The sequence below is a fragment of the Nannospalax galili genome, unplaced genomic scaffold (assembly GCF_000622305.1).
Source record: "Nannospalax galili isolate Female #2095 unplaced genomic scaffold, S.galili_v1.0 scaffold286, whole genome shotgun sequence".
Lineage (NCBI taxonomy): Eukaryota > Metazoa > Chordata > Mammalia > Rodentia > Spalacidae > Nannospalax > Nannospalax galili.
Genome location: NW_008359442.1, coordinates 9,744,350 through 9,762,440, shown reverse-complemented (window position 1 = coordinate 9,762,440; position 18,091 = coordinate 9,744,350). Strand labels below are relative to the sequence as shown.

At 39.2% G+C, this 18,091-nt stretch overlaps 1 protein-coding gene and 1 non-coding gene across 6 annotated transcripts in view; one reads left to right on the top strand and one right to left on the bottom strand.

The window, feature by feature from the left end:
• The window catches only part of Foxn2 (forkhead box N2), a 58,822-nt gene that overhangs the window by 15,497 nt on the left and 25,234 nt on the right, over nucleotides 1-18,091 (top strand). For all 5 annotated transcript variants that reach the window (XM_017795602.2, XM_008823044.3, XM_029558626.1 and 2 more), the window contains exon 2: nucleotides 16,667-17,220. In XM_017795602.2, coding sequence (XP_017651091.1) covers nucleotides 16,681-17,220 — 540 coding nt within the window. In that variant the 5' untranslated portion in view covers nucleotides 16,667-16,680. The remainder of the gene's footprint in view (nucleotides 1-16,666; nucleotides 17,221-18,091) is intronic.
• Nucleotides 10,754-10,852, bottom strand: LOC115068462. Its single transcript, XR_003847804.1, has one exon. It is a non-coding gene; the product is annotated as a small nucleolar RNA U13 (small nucleolar RNA).

The following is an 18,091-nucleotide window of genomic DNA, read 5'->3' as shown; positions in this document are numbered from 1 at the left end:
GCTTGGTGTCTGCTCTCTGGTTGCTCTTTTGACATTTGCGAGACTACTTGATTTGGTGCTAACAGGAAATTCTTAGCAGGTGAGGGGTGATTAATAAATAGTTCTCAAATGTCTGAAGATCCCCTAAAAGAATTAGAAATTGTAATTATGTATAGCTGAAAAAAGTCCTGGTCATTTGTCACATGTTGCAGGGTTCAGATGCTGAAGCATTTATTGGGATTGATTTCAAGTAGGAAGCTTCGTAGTAAGATCCACTGCTAAGAATCAACTATTTGGTTAGATGCTGTCATATACTTTGAGGTTAATCATGTCTAGCTTTTAGCATGGAACTGAATGCAGTTTTTCTTAGGGGCTTCCAGGTAAAGTTGCCCAAATGCTAGTTTTAACTTGTTCCGTGTTCTAGTAGAATAAACAGAAAAAACAGTGTTCATTCCAGTATAGTAAAAGCTTATTAGAAACAACAAAAAAATCTTATCTTCCTTATTACTCTTTTTATTTTATTTAAAAAAAATTTTTTTTTAATTTTTGGTCTTTTTGAAGGTCTCCCTGTAGCCCCAGCTGATCTAGAACTTGCTATGTAGACCACACTGGCCTTGAACTCACAGCGATCCACTTGCCTTTGTCTCCTGAATGCCGATTAAAGGCATGTGTCACCATGCCCCGCTTCTCATTACTCTTTTTAAAATCATTTTTATTTTTTATGTGTATGAGTGTTTTGCCTGCATGTGTGTAAGTGCACCTGTGCATGCAATGCCAGTGGAAATCAGAAGAGGGCATTAGATCCCCTGGAACTGGAGTTAATGGATGGTTGTTAGCTGCCATGTCGGTGTTGGGAACTGAACCTGGGTTCTCTACAAGAACAGCCAGTGCTCTTAACAGCTGAACCACCTCTCTAGCCCTCTCGTTACCCTCTTTGGGTAAAGACATATTCAATGACTGCTGGCTTCAGGATGTAAGGGAAAAATAAATTAGAATAAATTTACTTTAGGGTATCAAGAATTGACTATTTTATTTTGATCTGAGTCTTTTTTCAGTGTAATACTTTATTTCCTAATAAGACTTGAGCAATGTAGTAGACTAAATATAAAATTTTAACAAAATTATTTTGCACCAAAAGCATAGACAGATCTCTAAGAACTGTAGTAGAGGTAAGTCGGAAACAAAATAGAAAATGTAGCATGAAAATAATTCAATTTCAAAAGCATTAAAATACTGAAGATAAAAATTAAATTGAGTTTTTCATTTTCTTTTTACTTGCTATGGAGGCATGTAACTTTCCACAGTGTATACTAGAGGGCCTAATGTGTGGTACATGTCTGTAATCCCAGTACTTGGGAGGTAGACACAGGAGACCATGAGTTTGGGACTGGTGACCAACATAGTGAGACCCTGCCTCAAGAATGAAAGAATGAATAACAGCTAAATAAGTAATATACACTAGAAAACTTTTATGTACATAAACCCACTGAAGGGGTACTCCAATTGCTTCGCCCCACGTCCCTGTTCAGCATGGAAGAAGCCAGAGTGGTCTCTGTCCCTGTTCCCTATTGGCAATTTGGGTAACCCCTTCAGAGGATGGTGTGATAAGAATAGGGGGTAGGAATTGGCTAGGCAGTTAGGGTAAAAAGACCCCAAAGAAATGTAACCAGTTTCTTGGCTAAAAGTCAAAATGTCCTTGGGCCTCTTAGGAACATGCTCCGTTCAAAAGGCCAAAAATGTCAAAAGTAGGAACATACTCTGTTCTAAAGGCCAAAAATGTCAAAAGTATTTGGGACCTGTACCTAATCCTTAAAAGGTTTTAGGATTACCTCTTCAGAGGGGAGAATGTTGGAGGGGAGGGAGTGGACATGGATTTGATCAAAACACTTTATATACATGTATGAAATTCTCAAAGTTTTTGTAAAAATTAAAAAAGAAAGAATTTCTGGGCTGAGGGCTTGATCCCCTCCAGCCCCCTTTGACTATCAAATAAATTTTATATTAACAAACTTATACTTTAAAAGTAGTGTGTGGGGCCAAAGATAGAGCTCAGTAATAGAATTTTGTACCTGGCATGTGCAAGGCACTGTGTTCAAAATACAAATAAATGTACTATATAGATGCTGTGCTAAAATCCACGGAGTAAGTAATATCTTCTAAAAACAATTTTGACACTTATTTAATTTTTGTATATTGAGTATTTTGCTTGCATGAATATAAGTGCACCACATGCCTGCAAACCCATGGAGACCGGAAAAGGGCATTGGATCCCCTGGAACTGGAGTTAGAGACTGTTGTTAGCCATCATGTTGGTGCTAGGAACTGAACCCAGGTCCTCTGAAAGAGCAGCCAGTGCTCTTAACCACTTTGTTATCTCTCAAGCCCTTTAGGTTTTTTTAATTTAAAAAAAATTTTTTAAATTTTAGATTTTAACTCTGGGTGGCCTGAAACCCACTATGCAGATATGTAGAGCCTCCTGCCTCTGCCTCCTGAGTGCTGGTATCAAAGTTGTTTGATGCCACCATGCCCAGCCATGGGTAATATCTTCATAATAGATAGGAATTAGTTTTGACCATTTATCATGGTAAGTATTCTAAAACAGGACAGTAAGTTCTAATCTGTTGAATAGGAATGCATATAATTCGGTATGTTTTTATATAGTTTTCATTATACTGTATATTTGTTGCTGTATATTTTGTTACTAAGAATGGTATTAAGTAAAAACTAAACTTTTATATTTCAGAGGTTGTGTCTTGTTTTTTTATAAATTCTTTTATGTCTGAGAATGTTGGCATCAGGAACAGCTGATGATAAGGAATTTAGACCTTTGTTTTGTATTAATATTAAAATACTAACAGTTCTGAGTTTTACATTCTTTTTAAATTATTTAAATCCCAGAGATTGAAAGGGCAGTTCTGTAGCATAAGTGGCAAAATATAGTCATAAATACAATGCATGAAACAAATAGAGTAAAGAAGTAAAAATCACAGCACAAGGAAGGTGGGGAAACCGCTCTTGCAGCCCTTTTCTGAGAAGTCCCATTTTCATTTGGCTACTATGCCCAGTGGTGTGGTTGGCCATGAGGGAGATTCATACTCAATAGAATTTTTATTTTTTTATTTTTTTTTATTTTATGTGTATGAGTGTATTGCCTGCATGTACGTGAGTGCACCTGTGTCATGAAATGCTGCAGAGGTCAGAAGAAGGCTTTGGATTCCCCTGGAACTGGAGTTAAAGATGGTTCGTAGCCGCCACGAGGGTGCTGGGAATCAAACCCGGGTCCTCTGCAAGAGCAGTCAGTGCTCTTAACCGCTGAGTCATCTCTCCAGCCCCTCAATAGATTTTTTTTTTATAGTTTCAAAACTTCACAGCAAAAGCTATCAATGATTTTGTATTCATCGTCATCATCATTTGGTTTTTTTACGACAGTCTTACTCTTGGCCCTTGCTGGCCTGGAATCATGACAGCTTCTGCCTCAGCTTACTGTAATTATAGATATGTGCCACCATGCCCAGTTCTTAATTGCCTTATTTTGATTGTCATTATTTTATACTAAAATCTCATGAAGGCAGTTTATTTAAATTGAGAGGTCTTATGGCTTGGTGGCTGTCATAGCTGAGATTTGAACCCTGGCAGTGTCCTATTCTTAACTCTTGGCTTTCCTGTCTCCAGATATGATTCATACTAATATTAATGATTTAGATTTTACATTGTGATGTTTTAGTAGTGAAGTTGTTTATCCTGCACAGTTTTAGCTTCAGGTATACAGCTTTCTCAAGTTCTTACTCAGTATCTGCTGGTATTACGTATATTAATTTGTGCACAGTTTTTGATACTTAAGTCTACAGGGATATGTCCTTTCCGTACTTCTTTGCAGGTATGGGTACCTACCTGCATGCTGCATATGTGGAGTTCAGAGTTGGGTGTTAGGAGTCTTCCTTATTGTCTTTGGACAGGGTCACTCACTGAACTAGAAGCTCACCATGTCTGGTTAGACTGGATGGCCACTGGGCACTCGGGATCCACATGTCTGTGTCCCACCACTGTAGGGGTTACAGGCATGTACAACCATGCCTAGCTTTTTATGTGGGTATTGAGTCATCAAACTCAGATCCTAATGCTTTCAGAGCAAATGCCCTATCTATAGAGTCATCTTGCCAACCCCATCCTTTAATTTTTCTTGTTTATAATTAAAAAGTGCGCTTGTGCATGCAGTGCTTGAGAAGGCCAGAAGAGGATGTGGGATCCACCAGAACTGGAGTAATAAACAGTTTTAGCTGCCACTGTGAGGTGATGCCGGAACCAGACTTGGGTCCTCTGCAAGAGCAGCCAGTGCTTTTAATCACTAAACCATCTCTCTAGCTCCTCTATTTATTGGGAATCACTATCATAGTGAGCAGTTCTTCCTAGTGGGAAAAATCTTAAGTATCTGGACTACTGAAAACATCCTAAGATGCTGAACAAATAATTTTAAGTCATCAGTGCTCTGGTACCAAAGTAAAGAGTACCTAAGCCAAATGCTCCAGAAAACCAGGTAGGTAAGATGAGTTCTGAAGCTGGCTGTTGTCTGGAGGGTATTTGCTAAATCTAATGAGCTTCTGTTTGCATGGCTTTATAGGGCTCAGGGGTCATAGGAAGCAAAGCCCAGATTCATTCAAGGTGGAGAATCCAGCAGGAATGTCTTCTCCATTAATTTAGAATGCCATAGGGCTTAACCCTGACAGTTCTGTGATCTAGGAATTCTTTCCATTCATGCCACCAGAAATTTGTCTTTCTAGAGTATTATTGCAAAGGAGAAAAATAAAATCTTACTGAAAACTTTTTGCTACAAATCAGCCTTCATGCAGATTTGCTAGATGAATCCACACTAAAACTTCACAGTAAGAATTTAAAATGATCCCGGACCGTTAATACTCCCAACACAATCATCAGTATCCAAAAATTCCCATTGGTAAAGTTAGAATGAAAGTAAGATTATAATAAAAATTATCAGCCATCCAAAGAAGCAGAGGGCAGTGTAGGAAAGTTGAATCAGACCTGCAGATACTTCACATTTTTAAATTGCCAGATATGAAATAGAAAGTACGCATGTTTAATGTGTTCAGTCAGAAACTTAGAAATGAGAAAAAGGAGCTGGGAGTGGTGGCACACAACTATAATCTCAGCTTTCTTGTGGCCAACACAGGAGGATCAGGAATTTAAGGCCATACTTGATTACATAATGCACTTGAGACCAGCCTAGGTTATGTGAGACCCTATCTCAAAAATCCGAAAGGAAAGAGAATTTTGAAAAAGAAATTCTAGAATGAAAATTATCATTAATTATCATTAAAATTCAGTAGATATAAAAACATACACTCTTGAAGAAAAAAATGTGTAAATCTGGGGGCAGGAGAGGTGGCTCAGTGGTTAGGAGCACTGACTGCTCTTGCAGAGGACCCAGGATTGATTCCCAGCACCACATGGCAGCTAACAACAATCCCTAACTCCAGTTCCAGGGGATCAGATGCTCTCTTCTGACCTCCATGGGCATTGTGTGACACAGATGCACTTAATATCCATGCAGGCAATACACTCATACACATAAATATATATTTTTTTAAAAAGTAAATCTGAAATCCATAATGCACCACAGACAAGAAGATAGAAAATGTAGCCAGGCATGGTACATACTTGTAATTCCAAAGATGTCACAGATTTGAGTCTGGGGGGCAGATGCTAGGAATTTCCAGATTCTTGTACTTCTTTACAATGAGAACACACACACACAAACACAAACACACACACACACGCACACACGATACCAAATAAGACAGTAGAAATTAAACATTTTGTTTTTTTTAAGACTATTTTATTTATTATTTGTGAGGAGGGTATGCATGTGCCATGACATGCATGTGGTGGTCAGAGGACACCTTTGGTGAGTTGGTTCTGCTACTTGTTTTTGAGGCAGGGTCTCTTGTTTTTGTGCTGCTACTCCAGGCTAGCTGGTCAGTGAGCTTCAGGCTGACTCTTGTCTCTACATCCCATCTCACTATAGAAGTGCTGGGATTACAGATAAGTGTCAGTGTACCCAGCTTTTTATGTGGGTTCCAGGGATTGAACTCAGGTGGTCAGGTTTGTGTGGCAAGCACTTTTATTCACTGAGCCATAGCCTCAGCCCAAGTGTCTTATTTTAAAAAAATGTTTACTGTAGCTAGACGATTCCCAATTCTCAGGAGGCCTAGGCAGGAGGATCTCTGTGAGATCGAGGTCAGCCTGTACTATATAGCAAGTTCCACGCCACCCACAGGCTATAGGAAGACCCAGTCTCAAAACAACAGCAACAAAATGTTTAATGTATAAGACTTAGGACCGAGATTGCAAGAAACAAAAGTTTAAAAAAAGGTTGAAAGTAAAATGGTGGAACATCAGGCAAGTGTTAGTAATTAGAAAACTGTATGTTACCTTTTGTTGCTGTGGTGAAACACTTTGATCCAAAGTGACTTAATAGAGAGTTTATTTTGACTTAGGGTTCCAGAGGAAGAGTCCATAATGGTGGGGAAGGTGTGGTGGGTGGGGCAGGAAGCTGAGAGATCACATCTTAAACTGCAGACAGAAAGCAGGGAGAACAATCTGGAAGTGATACAAGACTGAAAACTGAAAGCCCACCCCCAGTGACACACTTCCTCTAGCATGACTACATTTCCTAAAGACTCCATAACCCCCCAAACAGTGCCACCAACTGGGGACTGAGTGATCCCATGGGGGTTATTTCTCAAAACCACCTCAAAAGCTAGTATGCCATTTTAAATAAGTTTTAACACAGGAAAATACATATTTAAATTTGTATGCAGCTAAGAACCTTATCCATAAGTAAAGCAAAAATTAGCAGCTCTATGAGGGAAAATTGAGAGGTTTCACCATTATATTAGAGAGTTATAGTATCTTGCTGGATATTTGATTTAAAAAAAAAAAAAAAGCAGATTTACTCCCAACTCCAAATTGGGACTCTAGAAAACTGAACAGTCCTTGATTTAAGCACCACCTATTGAAGTTTAGCAAACATGATCCAGTGAAATATATTTGATTCTTTCACCACAAAGACATCAACTAAATGACTGTCAAAATCATATGCTGGCCCATCACATAAGTCTCAGCCAGTGTTGGAGGTTTGTATACTTATGCCTTTATACTAGTTCAGTTAAAAAAAAGTTGATAACAAAATTTTGAAATTAAGAAAACATCTTATTAAATTGTAATTGAAAGAATACTAAATATGACGTGTGTGTGTGTGTGTGTGTGTGTGTGTGTGTGTGTGTGGACATACGTATACATAATTTAGTGGGGCACACAGTGCAGGTGTCATGGTCAGAGGACAGCTTTTAGGAGTTGGTTCTCTCCTATCATGTGGGTCCTGGGGTTCAAACTTAGGTCATCAGACTTAGTGGCAAGACCTCTCTCTGCCTGCTGAGCTGTCTGTACCAGCCACTTCTTTGGGAGGGGATGCCACGTCATCCCTCAAGTGTGCTTGTAGCAAACACAGATCAGAATGAACCCATGTATATCATTTCTGGTTAGGGTAATTTTTTAACATTTTTGGAAAGTACTTTGTCATTATAGTTGTAGGAAAGAATACTCTCTGTCTCAGTATTCTTTTTTTTAAAGTATTTTATTTATTTTTATTTTATGTGTATGGGTGTGAGTGCACCCATGTCATGCAATGCTGTGGAGGTCAGAAGAGGGCTTCAGATTCCCCTGGAACTGGAGTTAAGGATGGTTCGTAGCTGCCATGTGGGTGCTGGGAACCAAACCTGGGTCCTCTGCAAGAGCAGTCAGTGCTCTTAACCACTGAGCCATCTCTCCAGCCTCTGTCCCAGTAATTCTAATACTCGCATATTTTAGTTTTAAAACTAAACTTAAACTTTTCTTGGTTTTTACCAAGAAAAGTTCTTGGTACTTGTATTCTGGGTGATTTGAACAAGGCAATCAATAGCAGTACTACTTATTATAACTATAGGTGTCAACAGATTGATGTCCTTTAAGAGTATAAGAAATTGCTGCTACATGTTCTACTTAATTGTTGTAGTACTGAGGGTAGCTCAGTAGGAATGTTCTTATTACCTAGTATGTAAAAGGCCTTGGGTTTAGGTCCTAGCACCAGGAAAACAACAATAGCAAAAGAAATTGTATGTTCATAAAGGGAAATACTACTCTGTAAAACAGAATTACTACTGCAGTAATATTAATGAATTTTATTGGGGGGAAAACAGGTTCTGAATATGTTTTATGTAATTCGGTGGTGTATAATTAAAAAAAGAGAGTTAAATAATATTTAGGGATCCTAACATGGGGAAACTAGAATACTCTTTTTGTTTTAATATAGTCAGTTAAAAATGTGAGACAGTTAAGTAAATCAACAAATTTGAGCTGGGCATGGTAGTGCATACCTTTAACCCTAACATGCAGGAGGCAGAGGCAGGCAGATTTCTGAGTTTGAAGCCCACCTGGTCTACATAATGAGTTCAGGCCAGCCAGGCCTATATAGTGAGACCTAGTCTCAACAAAACAAACAAAAACAACAGCAACAAAAATTTGAGTGGTAAAATCAACCTCTATATTTATACTTGTTTGAGACAAGGTCTCATTCTAGCTGAGGCTGGTCTGAAACTCACTGTGTAGGCCAGGCTGGCCTCATATTTGTGGCAGTCCTTCTGCCTCAGCATCCTGAGGGCTGGGATTACAGGTGTGGGCCACCATGCCCTTCTCAGTTTTTTGTTCAGCTGGTTCCTTCATTTGAGTGAAAAGTGTAGCATAGTCCATCCAGTTCTCTAATTAGCATGCTCTGCTTTAAATGGTATTGGCTATTCTGTGGCTTAGTTTTCTTCCTCATTCAGTCTCTACAAAACATTCCTCTCAGTCCAGTGTTAATACCAACCTAGACAAAAGTGGTCTCCTCTGACTTGGGAAATGACTGATATTTCTTGTCCTAGACTGTCACTACACTACTATCACATGCAGATGTCAGATATGTAAGCCACCTTGAGAGATGTGTGAGCTGAATTGATGTGGTAGGGAGGGTAGTAGTTACTTTTCTATTGCTATGATAAAGTACCCTGACAAAAAGCAAGAGAGGGACGAAAGCAGTATGTTATGGCTTTCAGTTCCAGTGAGGGATACAGGCCATCATGATGGGAAAGGCACGCAGCAGGAGCAAGCAGGAGCGAGCAGGAGGCTGACCTGGGAGTCAGAAAGCTGTTTGTTCACATTTCATTCACATACAGGAGGCAGAGAGAGAGAGAAAAGGAAGTGCAGCCAGGCTATAAAACCTCAAAGCCTGCCCTCCTCTCTACTCATGTACCCCACCCTCATGATGTACTTCCAGAAAGGGCTCTACATTCTTTTTTTTTTTTTTTTTTTTCTTTTGAGACAAGGTCCTACTATGTAACCCTGGCTAGCCTGGAACTGGCTATGTAGACCAGGCTGCCCTCTTCATTTTTAAAAGATGGTCTCATGTAGCTTGGGCTGACCTCATACTCCCTGTGTAGCTTTGAACTTTTGATGTGCCTGCCTACCTCCCAAGTGCTGGGATTGCAGAGGTATGCCAGGACACCTAATTTATGTGGTGCTGGGGATCAAACCCAAACTTCGTGCAGTCGAGGCAAAAGCAGTACCAACTGAACTACATATCCAGCCCTTGTCTTTTGAGACAGGGTCCCATTTGTAGCTAGGCTCTCCTAGAATTCACTCTGTAGTTTATACTGGCCTTAGCCCACCAAGTGCTAGGGTTACAGGCATGAGCCCTCACGCCCAGCTCTAAGTCCTCTTAAGATACTGCTGTGGGCCAGGCGTGGTGGTGCACACCTTTAATCCCAGCACTCGGGAGGCAGAGGCAGGCGGATCTCTGTGAGTTCAAGGCCAGCCTGGTCTCCATAGTGAATCCAGGACAGCTGTGACTACAGGGAGACCCTGTCTCAAAAAGACCACACACACACACACACACAAAGATACTGCTGTGGTAGTTATTCAGAAAAGCTCCAGACAGGTATTCTAAAGTGACTGTACTGGGTATATTTACATGTTCTTCTAGTATTTTCCTTATGAGACTAAAGAAAATACTAGAGGCATTGAGGATTTGACCCCAACACAGATTTCTGTTTTGCTTAAGTCATCTAGTCCATTTATCTGCTTTTTTGGTAGCCTTGTTAGTAGTTTTAAATAGTGGTTTTCTAGTGGTTGGATCAGTTGCTTAGGTTAAACATGCTATACCCCCTCAAATTAGTGGGTTTTTTTTCAAACTACATCATACTCGTTGTCATATTCCCTTGGCATTAAGAGTTTATTTCAAGTGATACTTATTATTCATACTAGTTATATGTGCTTGTTGAATTGTTTTATGAGACGAGGTCTCTTCTTAATCCAGGTTGGCCTTGAACTTCCTGTATGGTCAAGGATAACCTTGAACTCCTTGATCCTCCTGCCTCCACCTCCCCAGTGCTGGGACTAAAGTGTGTACTACTATGGCTGGCTCTGACGTTCTTAAAAGAGTAAGAAAAGGAAATGTTACATCACCACCTAGTTTCCTTTTCTTCACACATTGGCTTTGTGAAGTAACTGCCACATATATTATTCATGTGCTGCTAGTGAATCTTTATAATTTAAGACAAACTAGATTTTCCAAATAAATAAAACTAAAAGTTCTTGATTTTTCTTGTAAAATATGTGTGGTTTTGTAGTGTTATTTTATGCTCCGAAAACACTGAAATTGTGCACAGCAGATTGGTCAGCTCACCCAAAACAGAAGGGTAATATGCTTAACATTGTAGCAAGTTTGAGGCACGTGTCAAACAATGGCATGAGCACCCAGTCCTGTGTTTATGAATTGAAAAACGATTTAGTAGAGGGCTTTGTTACAAACTTGTGATTCAGCAGAATATCATATTTGCCACCATCTGAGTTACTTTCTTTGAGGATATTTAGTCAGTAGATTTTGTCAGCAGATGGATTTTGAGTATCTGTTACATTAACACACCTCATTAATTCTGTTTTAAATAGCTTTGCTAAAGTGTAAGTTCCTTTTTATTTATTATGTATGCTCACGTGTGTATGTCATGGCGCATGTGGCGGAACAGAGGACAATTCTTGGGGAAGTCAGTTTTCTCCTGCCACCTTGTGGGATCTGGCAGGTTGCCAGGCCTGCATGCAAGTACCTCACCCCCTGAGTGAGCCACCTTGCCTGGTTTATATTTTTACTTCTTGTTAGTTTTGGAACTTCAGGCAACCTGTTTATTGCATTTCTTTTTTCATATTGATAACAATGAATTTGCTTTTCTGATTGTTAGCCTTTAGGCTGTTTCTTATTACTAAGGACTCATTTCCAAAACAAGCTGATTCCTTTTTTAATATTTATTTCTGTTTTTAAAAATTTATGTGCATATGTATCTGCCATGTCAGTGCAGGTGCCCATATGGTCCAGAAGCAGTTGTTAGATCCCCTGGAGCTGGAGTTAAGGTGATTGTGAGCTGCCTGATAAAGTGCTGGGAACCAAACTCAAGTTTTGTGGAAGGACAGTACATCATTTTAACCACTGAGCCATTTCTCTAGCCCCCAAGTAGATTAATTCCTAAAGGCAGGCAATGCAGCATTTGGTACAGAGAAGATATATACAATAGGTGTGCATAGGATGCACTTAATTTAGTTTGAGATAATTAGGATTTGAGTGCCTCTTTTTAAATTTTATTTGTGTGTGTATGTGATTGTGTGTGTGTGCGCGCGCGCGCGCGTGCATGCACGGGTGCACTAATGCTGCAGTGCACATGTGGAGATCCGAGAATAATTTCCAGGAGTCAGTTTTTCTTCTGTGGGTTCTGTGTGTTCCAGGGATCAAACTTCCAGTCAGGCCCACTCAGGAAGCACCTTTCCCAGGAACTGCCTTTCCCACCAAGCCACCATGCAGAGCCCTGGAGTGCCTCTTCTTACCTAGCATTTTTATAAGATTGACTATGAATACAAAAGTGAAAGACTTACTCTGAGGTAAAATTCAGTCAGAAAGAAAGCACTGGCATAGAACTGAGAAGTCGTAGTAGGTCACAGTAAAAGAAAGTAGAGAGGACACATTTTAAATATTTTTTTATGTGTATATTGCCTGTAGGTATGGAAGCGCACCTGTGTTGCACAATGCCCGAGGAGGTCAGAAGAGGGCGTCAGATCCCCTTGAACTGGAGTTATGGATAGTTGTTAGTTGCCATGTGGGTGCTGGGAATCAAACTCAGGTCTTCTGCAAGAGCAGCCAGTGCTCTTAACCACTGAGCCATCTCTTCAGCCCCTAGATGACACATTTAAAAGCCAATAGCAGAGCATCTGTAGTGTAGTAAAAACTCAGTAAATGTTAGCCACTCCTAATTGGTGCTTTCTAATTTTTATATGTAGTTGAAGACTATTGGAGGTTTAAGTTAAAAAGGCAAAAGTAGAACATTTTTCAGTCTAGAAAGCAAAAGAAGATCAGTGGACAAAGTTTCAGAGAAGGAAATTTCAGTTCCGTGTAAAGAAGTCTTAAAAAATAATCACAATTGTCCTCAAATCAAAGGCACTGCCAGGGGCACAGTAAAAGGTTTTCCTGCGGCTATCAGTGAGTCCCTTGTAAATGAAGTTCAGCCAGATTGTAACTGAATGGGGGCTTGAAAAAGGAGTTTATGTACTGTGTAGACTTGTACTAGACCTACCCAGATCTCCTTCCGGACATGATTTTTTTTTTTTTTTTTGACCCTTTCGGGGAAATAAGCCAAAGAATCCTTTGTTACATTTTTAAGTCTCTATGCATAGAGGAACTTTGATTGTAAAATGAACAATTTGTTCACTTACATAGGACAGCATGTCAGCTCTCAAATACATTGTGTGCATATATGTGCGAAGTTTTATGAATGTGGTTTTTGTAATTGAAATAGGAACCAAACTTTGTCTTTCCCTTTTTGTAATGTATTAGTGTTAAAAGTTACAGTTTTATGTGACAGGAAGATAAGATTTTAAATGAATAAAATTTGGGCTATTGTGTCTCCTGTAGCAGAGACATGCAGCCCAACACTGCCAATGGCAGCCTGAGGAATTTCCTTTTTCTCCTGACGGTCCTCTATTCAGGGAAAGCTGAATCTTTGTGTTGCAGAAAAGATTTTCAGAAAGAGCTAGGGTGAAACAAAGTGAGTTCATTAAATATTTAGACAGACAGGAAAAAAGAATTGCACACAATCCCAAAACATGACTATAGACTTCTCAAGAGAGTCACTCTTAGGTGTTTTTAGAGTGGCTGTTTATATGATCCCATGGCTGAAAGGATGTAATTTACAGCAAGGCTTAAAGATTAAGCAAAACTTTAAAGTTTAAATATTAAGTAGAAATGTATGAACTGATTTTCTTATTTTTCTTAAGCCGTTTTCTTAGTAAACAAAATTATAAAATGGTTTTATGAGGTACACTGTTTAGTTTTAGGAACAGACAGGAGTGCTAATATGGTGAAAGCCAAGATTACCAAAAGTTGGGGATATGGCTCAGTTGGTAGAGTGCTTGCCTAGCATACCGCAAAACCTGGGTTCATTCTCCAGCACTGAATAAACTAGGCATGATAGCACAAACCTGTGATCCCCGTACTCATAAGGTTAAGGCAGCAGGATCAGTAGTTCAAGGTCACCCTTGTCTACATAGGGAATTTGAGGCAAACCTGGGCTACACGAGACCATGCCTCCCCCTTAAAGGTTAGACACAAATATTCTGCCCCAAGTAAGCACAGCTCATTTGCTGTTTTTAACATCCTTGTTTGAGATGTCTTTAGGAAAACTGCCCATGATCTGTATGCAATTTTGACTTTATCTGTTGTAGTGAGTTTGACTCCTCGTTAGCAGGAAGGGCAAACTAGATCCCAGTGTGAGGGACTTTTTTCCCTTCTCATGTCCCCTTAAACTCACAGGTAATGTGTATACATTGTTGCTGTGGCATATTGTGATTAGAGTTTTGATTATGAGGTTTGACTGCCTGGGTGTTAATTCTGTTTTCTCTTATTAGCCGGGATGCTTAATCTCTCTGAGTCCTTTTCCCATCTATAAATAAGACTCATAGTACTGGTGTCTGCTTTATAGGGTTTAACTTATGGCTAACTGATGCTGTTGCTAATTGAGTGCTCTAAGGCTATATCCAGTAATAGCTACCAGAATTTAGATAGACCAGTTTTCATAATTCTTGAAGTAACTTGCCAACTATGTTCTATGCAAAATATAACTCTAGAGGAACTTCTCCCTGATTTGGTTACATAAGCTTAAGTAGATTGAATAGGACAGTAGAACAGTTTTTCACTGAGTTTAGAAATGAGATATCTTTATGTAGATTGAAAATGAATTTTAGCATATTCTATCTCCTCCTTCTGGGTGTTTATTTTCCACGAGGTTTTTAAAGTGTGTTTACAAAGCAAAACAAACATCATTTGAGGAAATAGAAATGAAAAAAGGCTAGTTTAGAAGCAGTTTTCCCCTTATTAATACAGTGGTAATTCATACCATCTAAAAGAGTGTCAGCCTTGAATGTAAGTACTTGAGGGGATGAAGTAGAGTACAGAGCATAAATATTAGAATTTATAAAAGAAATAACAAATATAGTGAATTTAAAAATAAATATGTTGAACTCAAAGAAATAGGAAGCAGAATGGTGGTTACCAGGTGCTGCCACAGGGGGAAGGTAGGAGGATAGAGAAAGGGGAGATATTAGTCAGAGGAATAAGTTCTAGGCATCTATTGTACAAGGTGTAGTTAATAAAAATGTATGTCTTGGGGGCTGGAGTGATGGCTCAGCAGTTAAGAACACTGACTGTTCTTGCAGAAGACCCCGGTTCGAATCCTAACACCCACATGGCAGCTAACAACTGTCCGTAACTCCAGGTCCAGGAGATCCGACAGCCTCTTCTGTCCTCCTTGGGCATTGCATGACATGGGTGCACTTACCTATATGCAGGCAATACACGCATACACATAAAATAAAAATAATACATAAAATATTTTTTTAAAATGTATGTCTCTGTATGATCATGCACCTCCAGGCCCCAATCTTAACCGAAAAACTATTGGCAGTTGATTACTGCTGGGTGAGGAAGAGCTGATCTTCTTAAAAAGGGAGGGATACTAGACTCAGAGGATGAACTTGTACTGAGAGATGTCTGGGGACACTAACTTGACTAGATAGGCCTTACCACAAATGACAGAATGCATGAATTCCAGTGGGGAGGGGGACACTATGGGAGGGTGCCATTGGGGAAGGGGGTGTAAAGATAATTAAGGTGGTCTGTATGAAATACACAAAAAGTGTATTTGGTGGCAAGCACTTCAATAAAAAATTTACATAAAAAGGTGTATGTCTCAAAACCTAGTAAAGTATTAGGGGTGTGTGTGTGTGTGTGTGTGTGTGTGTGTGTGTGTGTGTGTGTTTATTGGTTTGTTTTGAGGCAGGGTGTCACTACATCGTCCTGGATGACCTGGAACCTGGGATTATCCTTCTGCCCCTGCCTCTTGAATGCTGAGAGTACAGGCATGTACCACCATGTGCAGTTAATTAGCCCGTTTTAATCATTCCAACATATGTACTTGTATAAATATACACAATTATTCCTTGTCAATTAAAAATAATTTGAAAAGAAATGTTTTAGTATGATATGATATATTTAAAACTGATAGAAATTTGGATGTGGTGGCATATGTCTTTAGTCCCAGCCCTTGGGAGTCAGAGGCACATGGATCTCTGTGAGACTGAAGCCAACCTGGTCAAGTTCCAGGTAGCTGAGGCTAAGAGATCCTGTTTCAAAAAGCAAAATAACAAACAATAAAGCTATTGGAACTGGAGAGATGACTCGGCGATTAAGAGCATTGACTGCTCTTGCAGAGGGCTTGGGTTCAATTTCCAGCACCAACATGGTGGTTAACAACTATATTGACTCCAGTTCCAAAGGATCTGATGCGTCTTATGGCCTCCATGGGCATTTCACAACATGGGTGCACTTACATACATACATGCAAATGCAACACTTATACACAAAAACATAAAAATAAATTTAAATTTTTTTAAATTAATAGAATTGGTTTATTTTTATAGTAAATATTTTAGATTTGAAGAGAGTGGAATTCTTTATTGTTTCAAATTTGAGTATTTTAAGGATTGAGCCATGCCTATGACTATTATAGTAAAATATGGAGGCTTAGGAAAGATTATAAAGTCTTGAAATAGTTTGTTTATTGAAACTTTTTGATATTTGTTTTGTTGGTGGTGGGTGGGTTAGGGTGGTCAACATGTGTACCACTGCATGCTCTGGAGATCAGAGGACAAATTGTGGAAGTCCATTCTTCTTCCCTGTGGGTTTCAGGAATTGAACTCGGCTTGTCAGGCTTGGTGGCAAGCACATTTACTAACTAAACCCTCTCACCAGCTTCATTATTTTAATAATTACTACTGGTTATTGTAGACTAGGAACTTTACTAAGTATTTAAACTACATTATTTAATTTTGTTAATAATCACCCATACATATGATTCTGTAAAGTTATGCTTTATTTACAGTGGATTCAAATACTATGAAGTAATTGGTTCTTTGCATTATAACTGTCACAACTATAGTGTATTTAAATGTGTATTTGTTTGTTCAAAAATTGCATTAATTGTTTTTTTTTTTTTCTTTATTACAGTTCCGTAAGAGTAAATGGGTCCAGTGATTGGAATGACTCCAGATAAGAGAGCTGAAACACCAGGAGCGGAAAAGGTTGTAGGACTAAGTCAGATTTACAAAATGGGAAGCTTGCCCGAAGCCATTGATGCTGCTGGGCCAAAGGCCACTCTAGTGGGCAGTGACTTGGCAGATGACGATGAGCTTACAAACTTGAACTGGCTGCATGAAAGCACCAATCTTCTAACGAACTTCAGTCTTGGAAGTGAAGGTCTTCCAATGGTTAGTCCATTGTATGACATAGAGGGAGAGGAAGTGCCACCCTTTGGACCATCTTGCTACCAGAACCCAGAAAAAAAATCAGCAACTTCAAAGCCCCCATACTCCTTTAGTCTTCTCATTTATATGGCTATTGAACACTCTCCAAATAAATGTTTGCCTGTCAAGGAAATTTATAGCTGGATTCTGGATCGCTTCCCATACTTTGCTACTGCACCCACAGGCTGGAAGAATTCTGTTCGGCATAATCTGTCCCTGAACAAATGTTTCCAGAAAGTGGAAAGAAGTCACGGCAAGGTCGGTGTTTTATGAGCATTGCTGTATATGATGAGGGAGTTAATGTGGAATGCCTAGAACTAGGGATATCGGGGACAAAGCCAAGTCAGATTACTTCAGTTTGAGGTTATTAGTCTTCATTTGCTTTCAGTTGAGATGTTTTCAATTTTCTTAGTATTGATAGAAATGTACCAGAATTGTGTTCAGTTTACCTTTGGCACCCGAATTACTCTTAAGGCTCTGGTTTTTCTTCTTCTTCCTAGCACTAGGAATTGAAATTAGGGCCTTGTGCATGCTATGCAAGCACTCTGTCACTGAGCTATACCCCAGCCCACCTAAGTTTCTATTCTAGTTTCTTCAAATATATCAGTATATTTATATCATGTCCTATTTGTTTATTTTGATATTCTGCCTTATAATCAAAGTGTTGATCATTTACATTAAAGGATATGTTAGGACTTATTTTTTTAGCTTTGCTTTTAAAATGTACTTTAATAAAAGAACAGGTTTACTGTGGTTAAAGACGGTATAATAAAGGCAGTAGTATATTCTGTAGGCCACTTTGGGGAGCAGGCATATTCTGTTTAAGTGAGAAATATGAGAGGGCAGAGTTTGGAAAGACAGACTGAATATGAAGGCTAGTTCATGAATGTCGTGTAAGTTGCCTGGGCTTGAGTTTTGAGGTCAATAAAAGGGTATGAATAAGGTGTTCCTTTATTTCATTTGTGTTCTTGTGCAGTGTTGTCTTAAACAATGTCTGAATTCCTTGTCAGCGGTGAATTACAATTAGTACATGCAAAGGGATATAGTTTCAGTGAAGATGTAGGACTTGAATAGTTGATGATCACTACCCGCCTTAAGTCGAAGTCCATTGACTTGTTTTGACATTGTG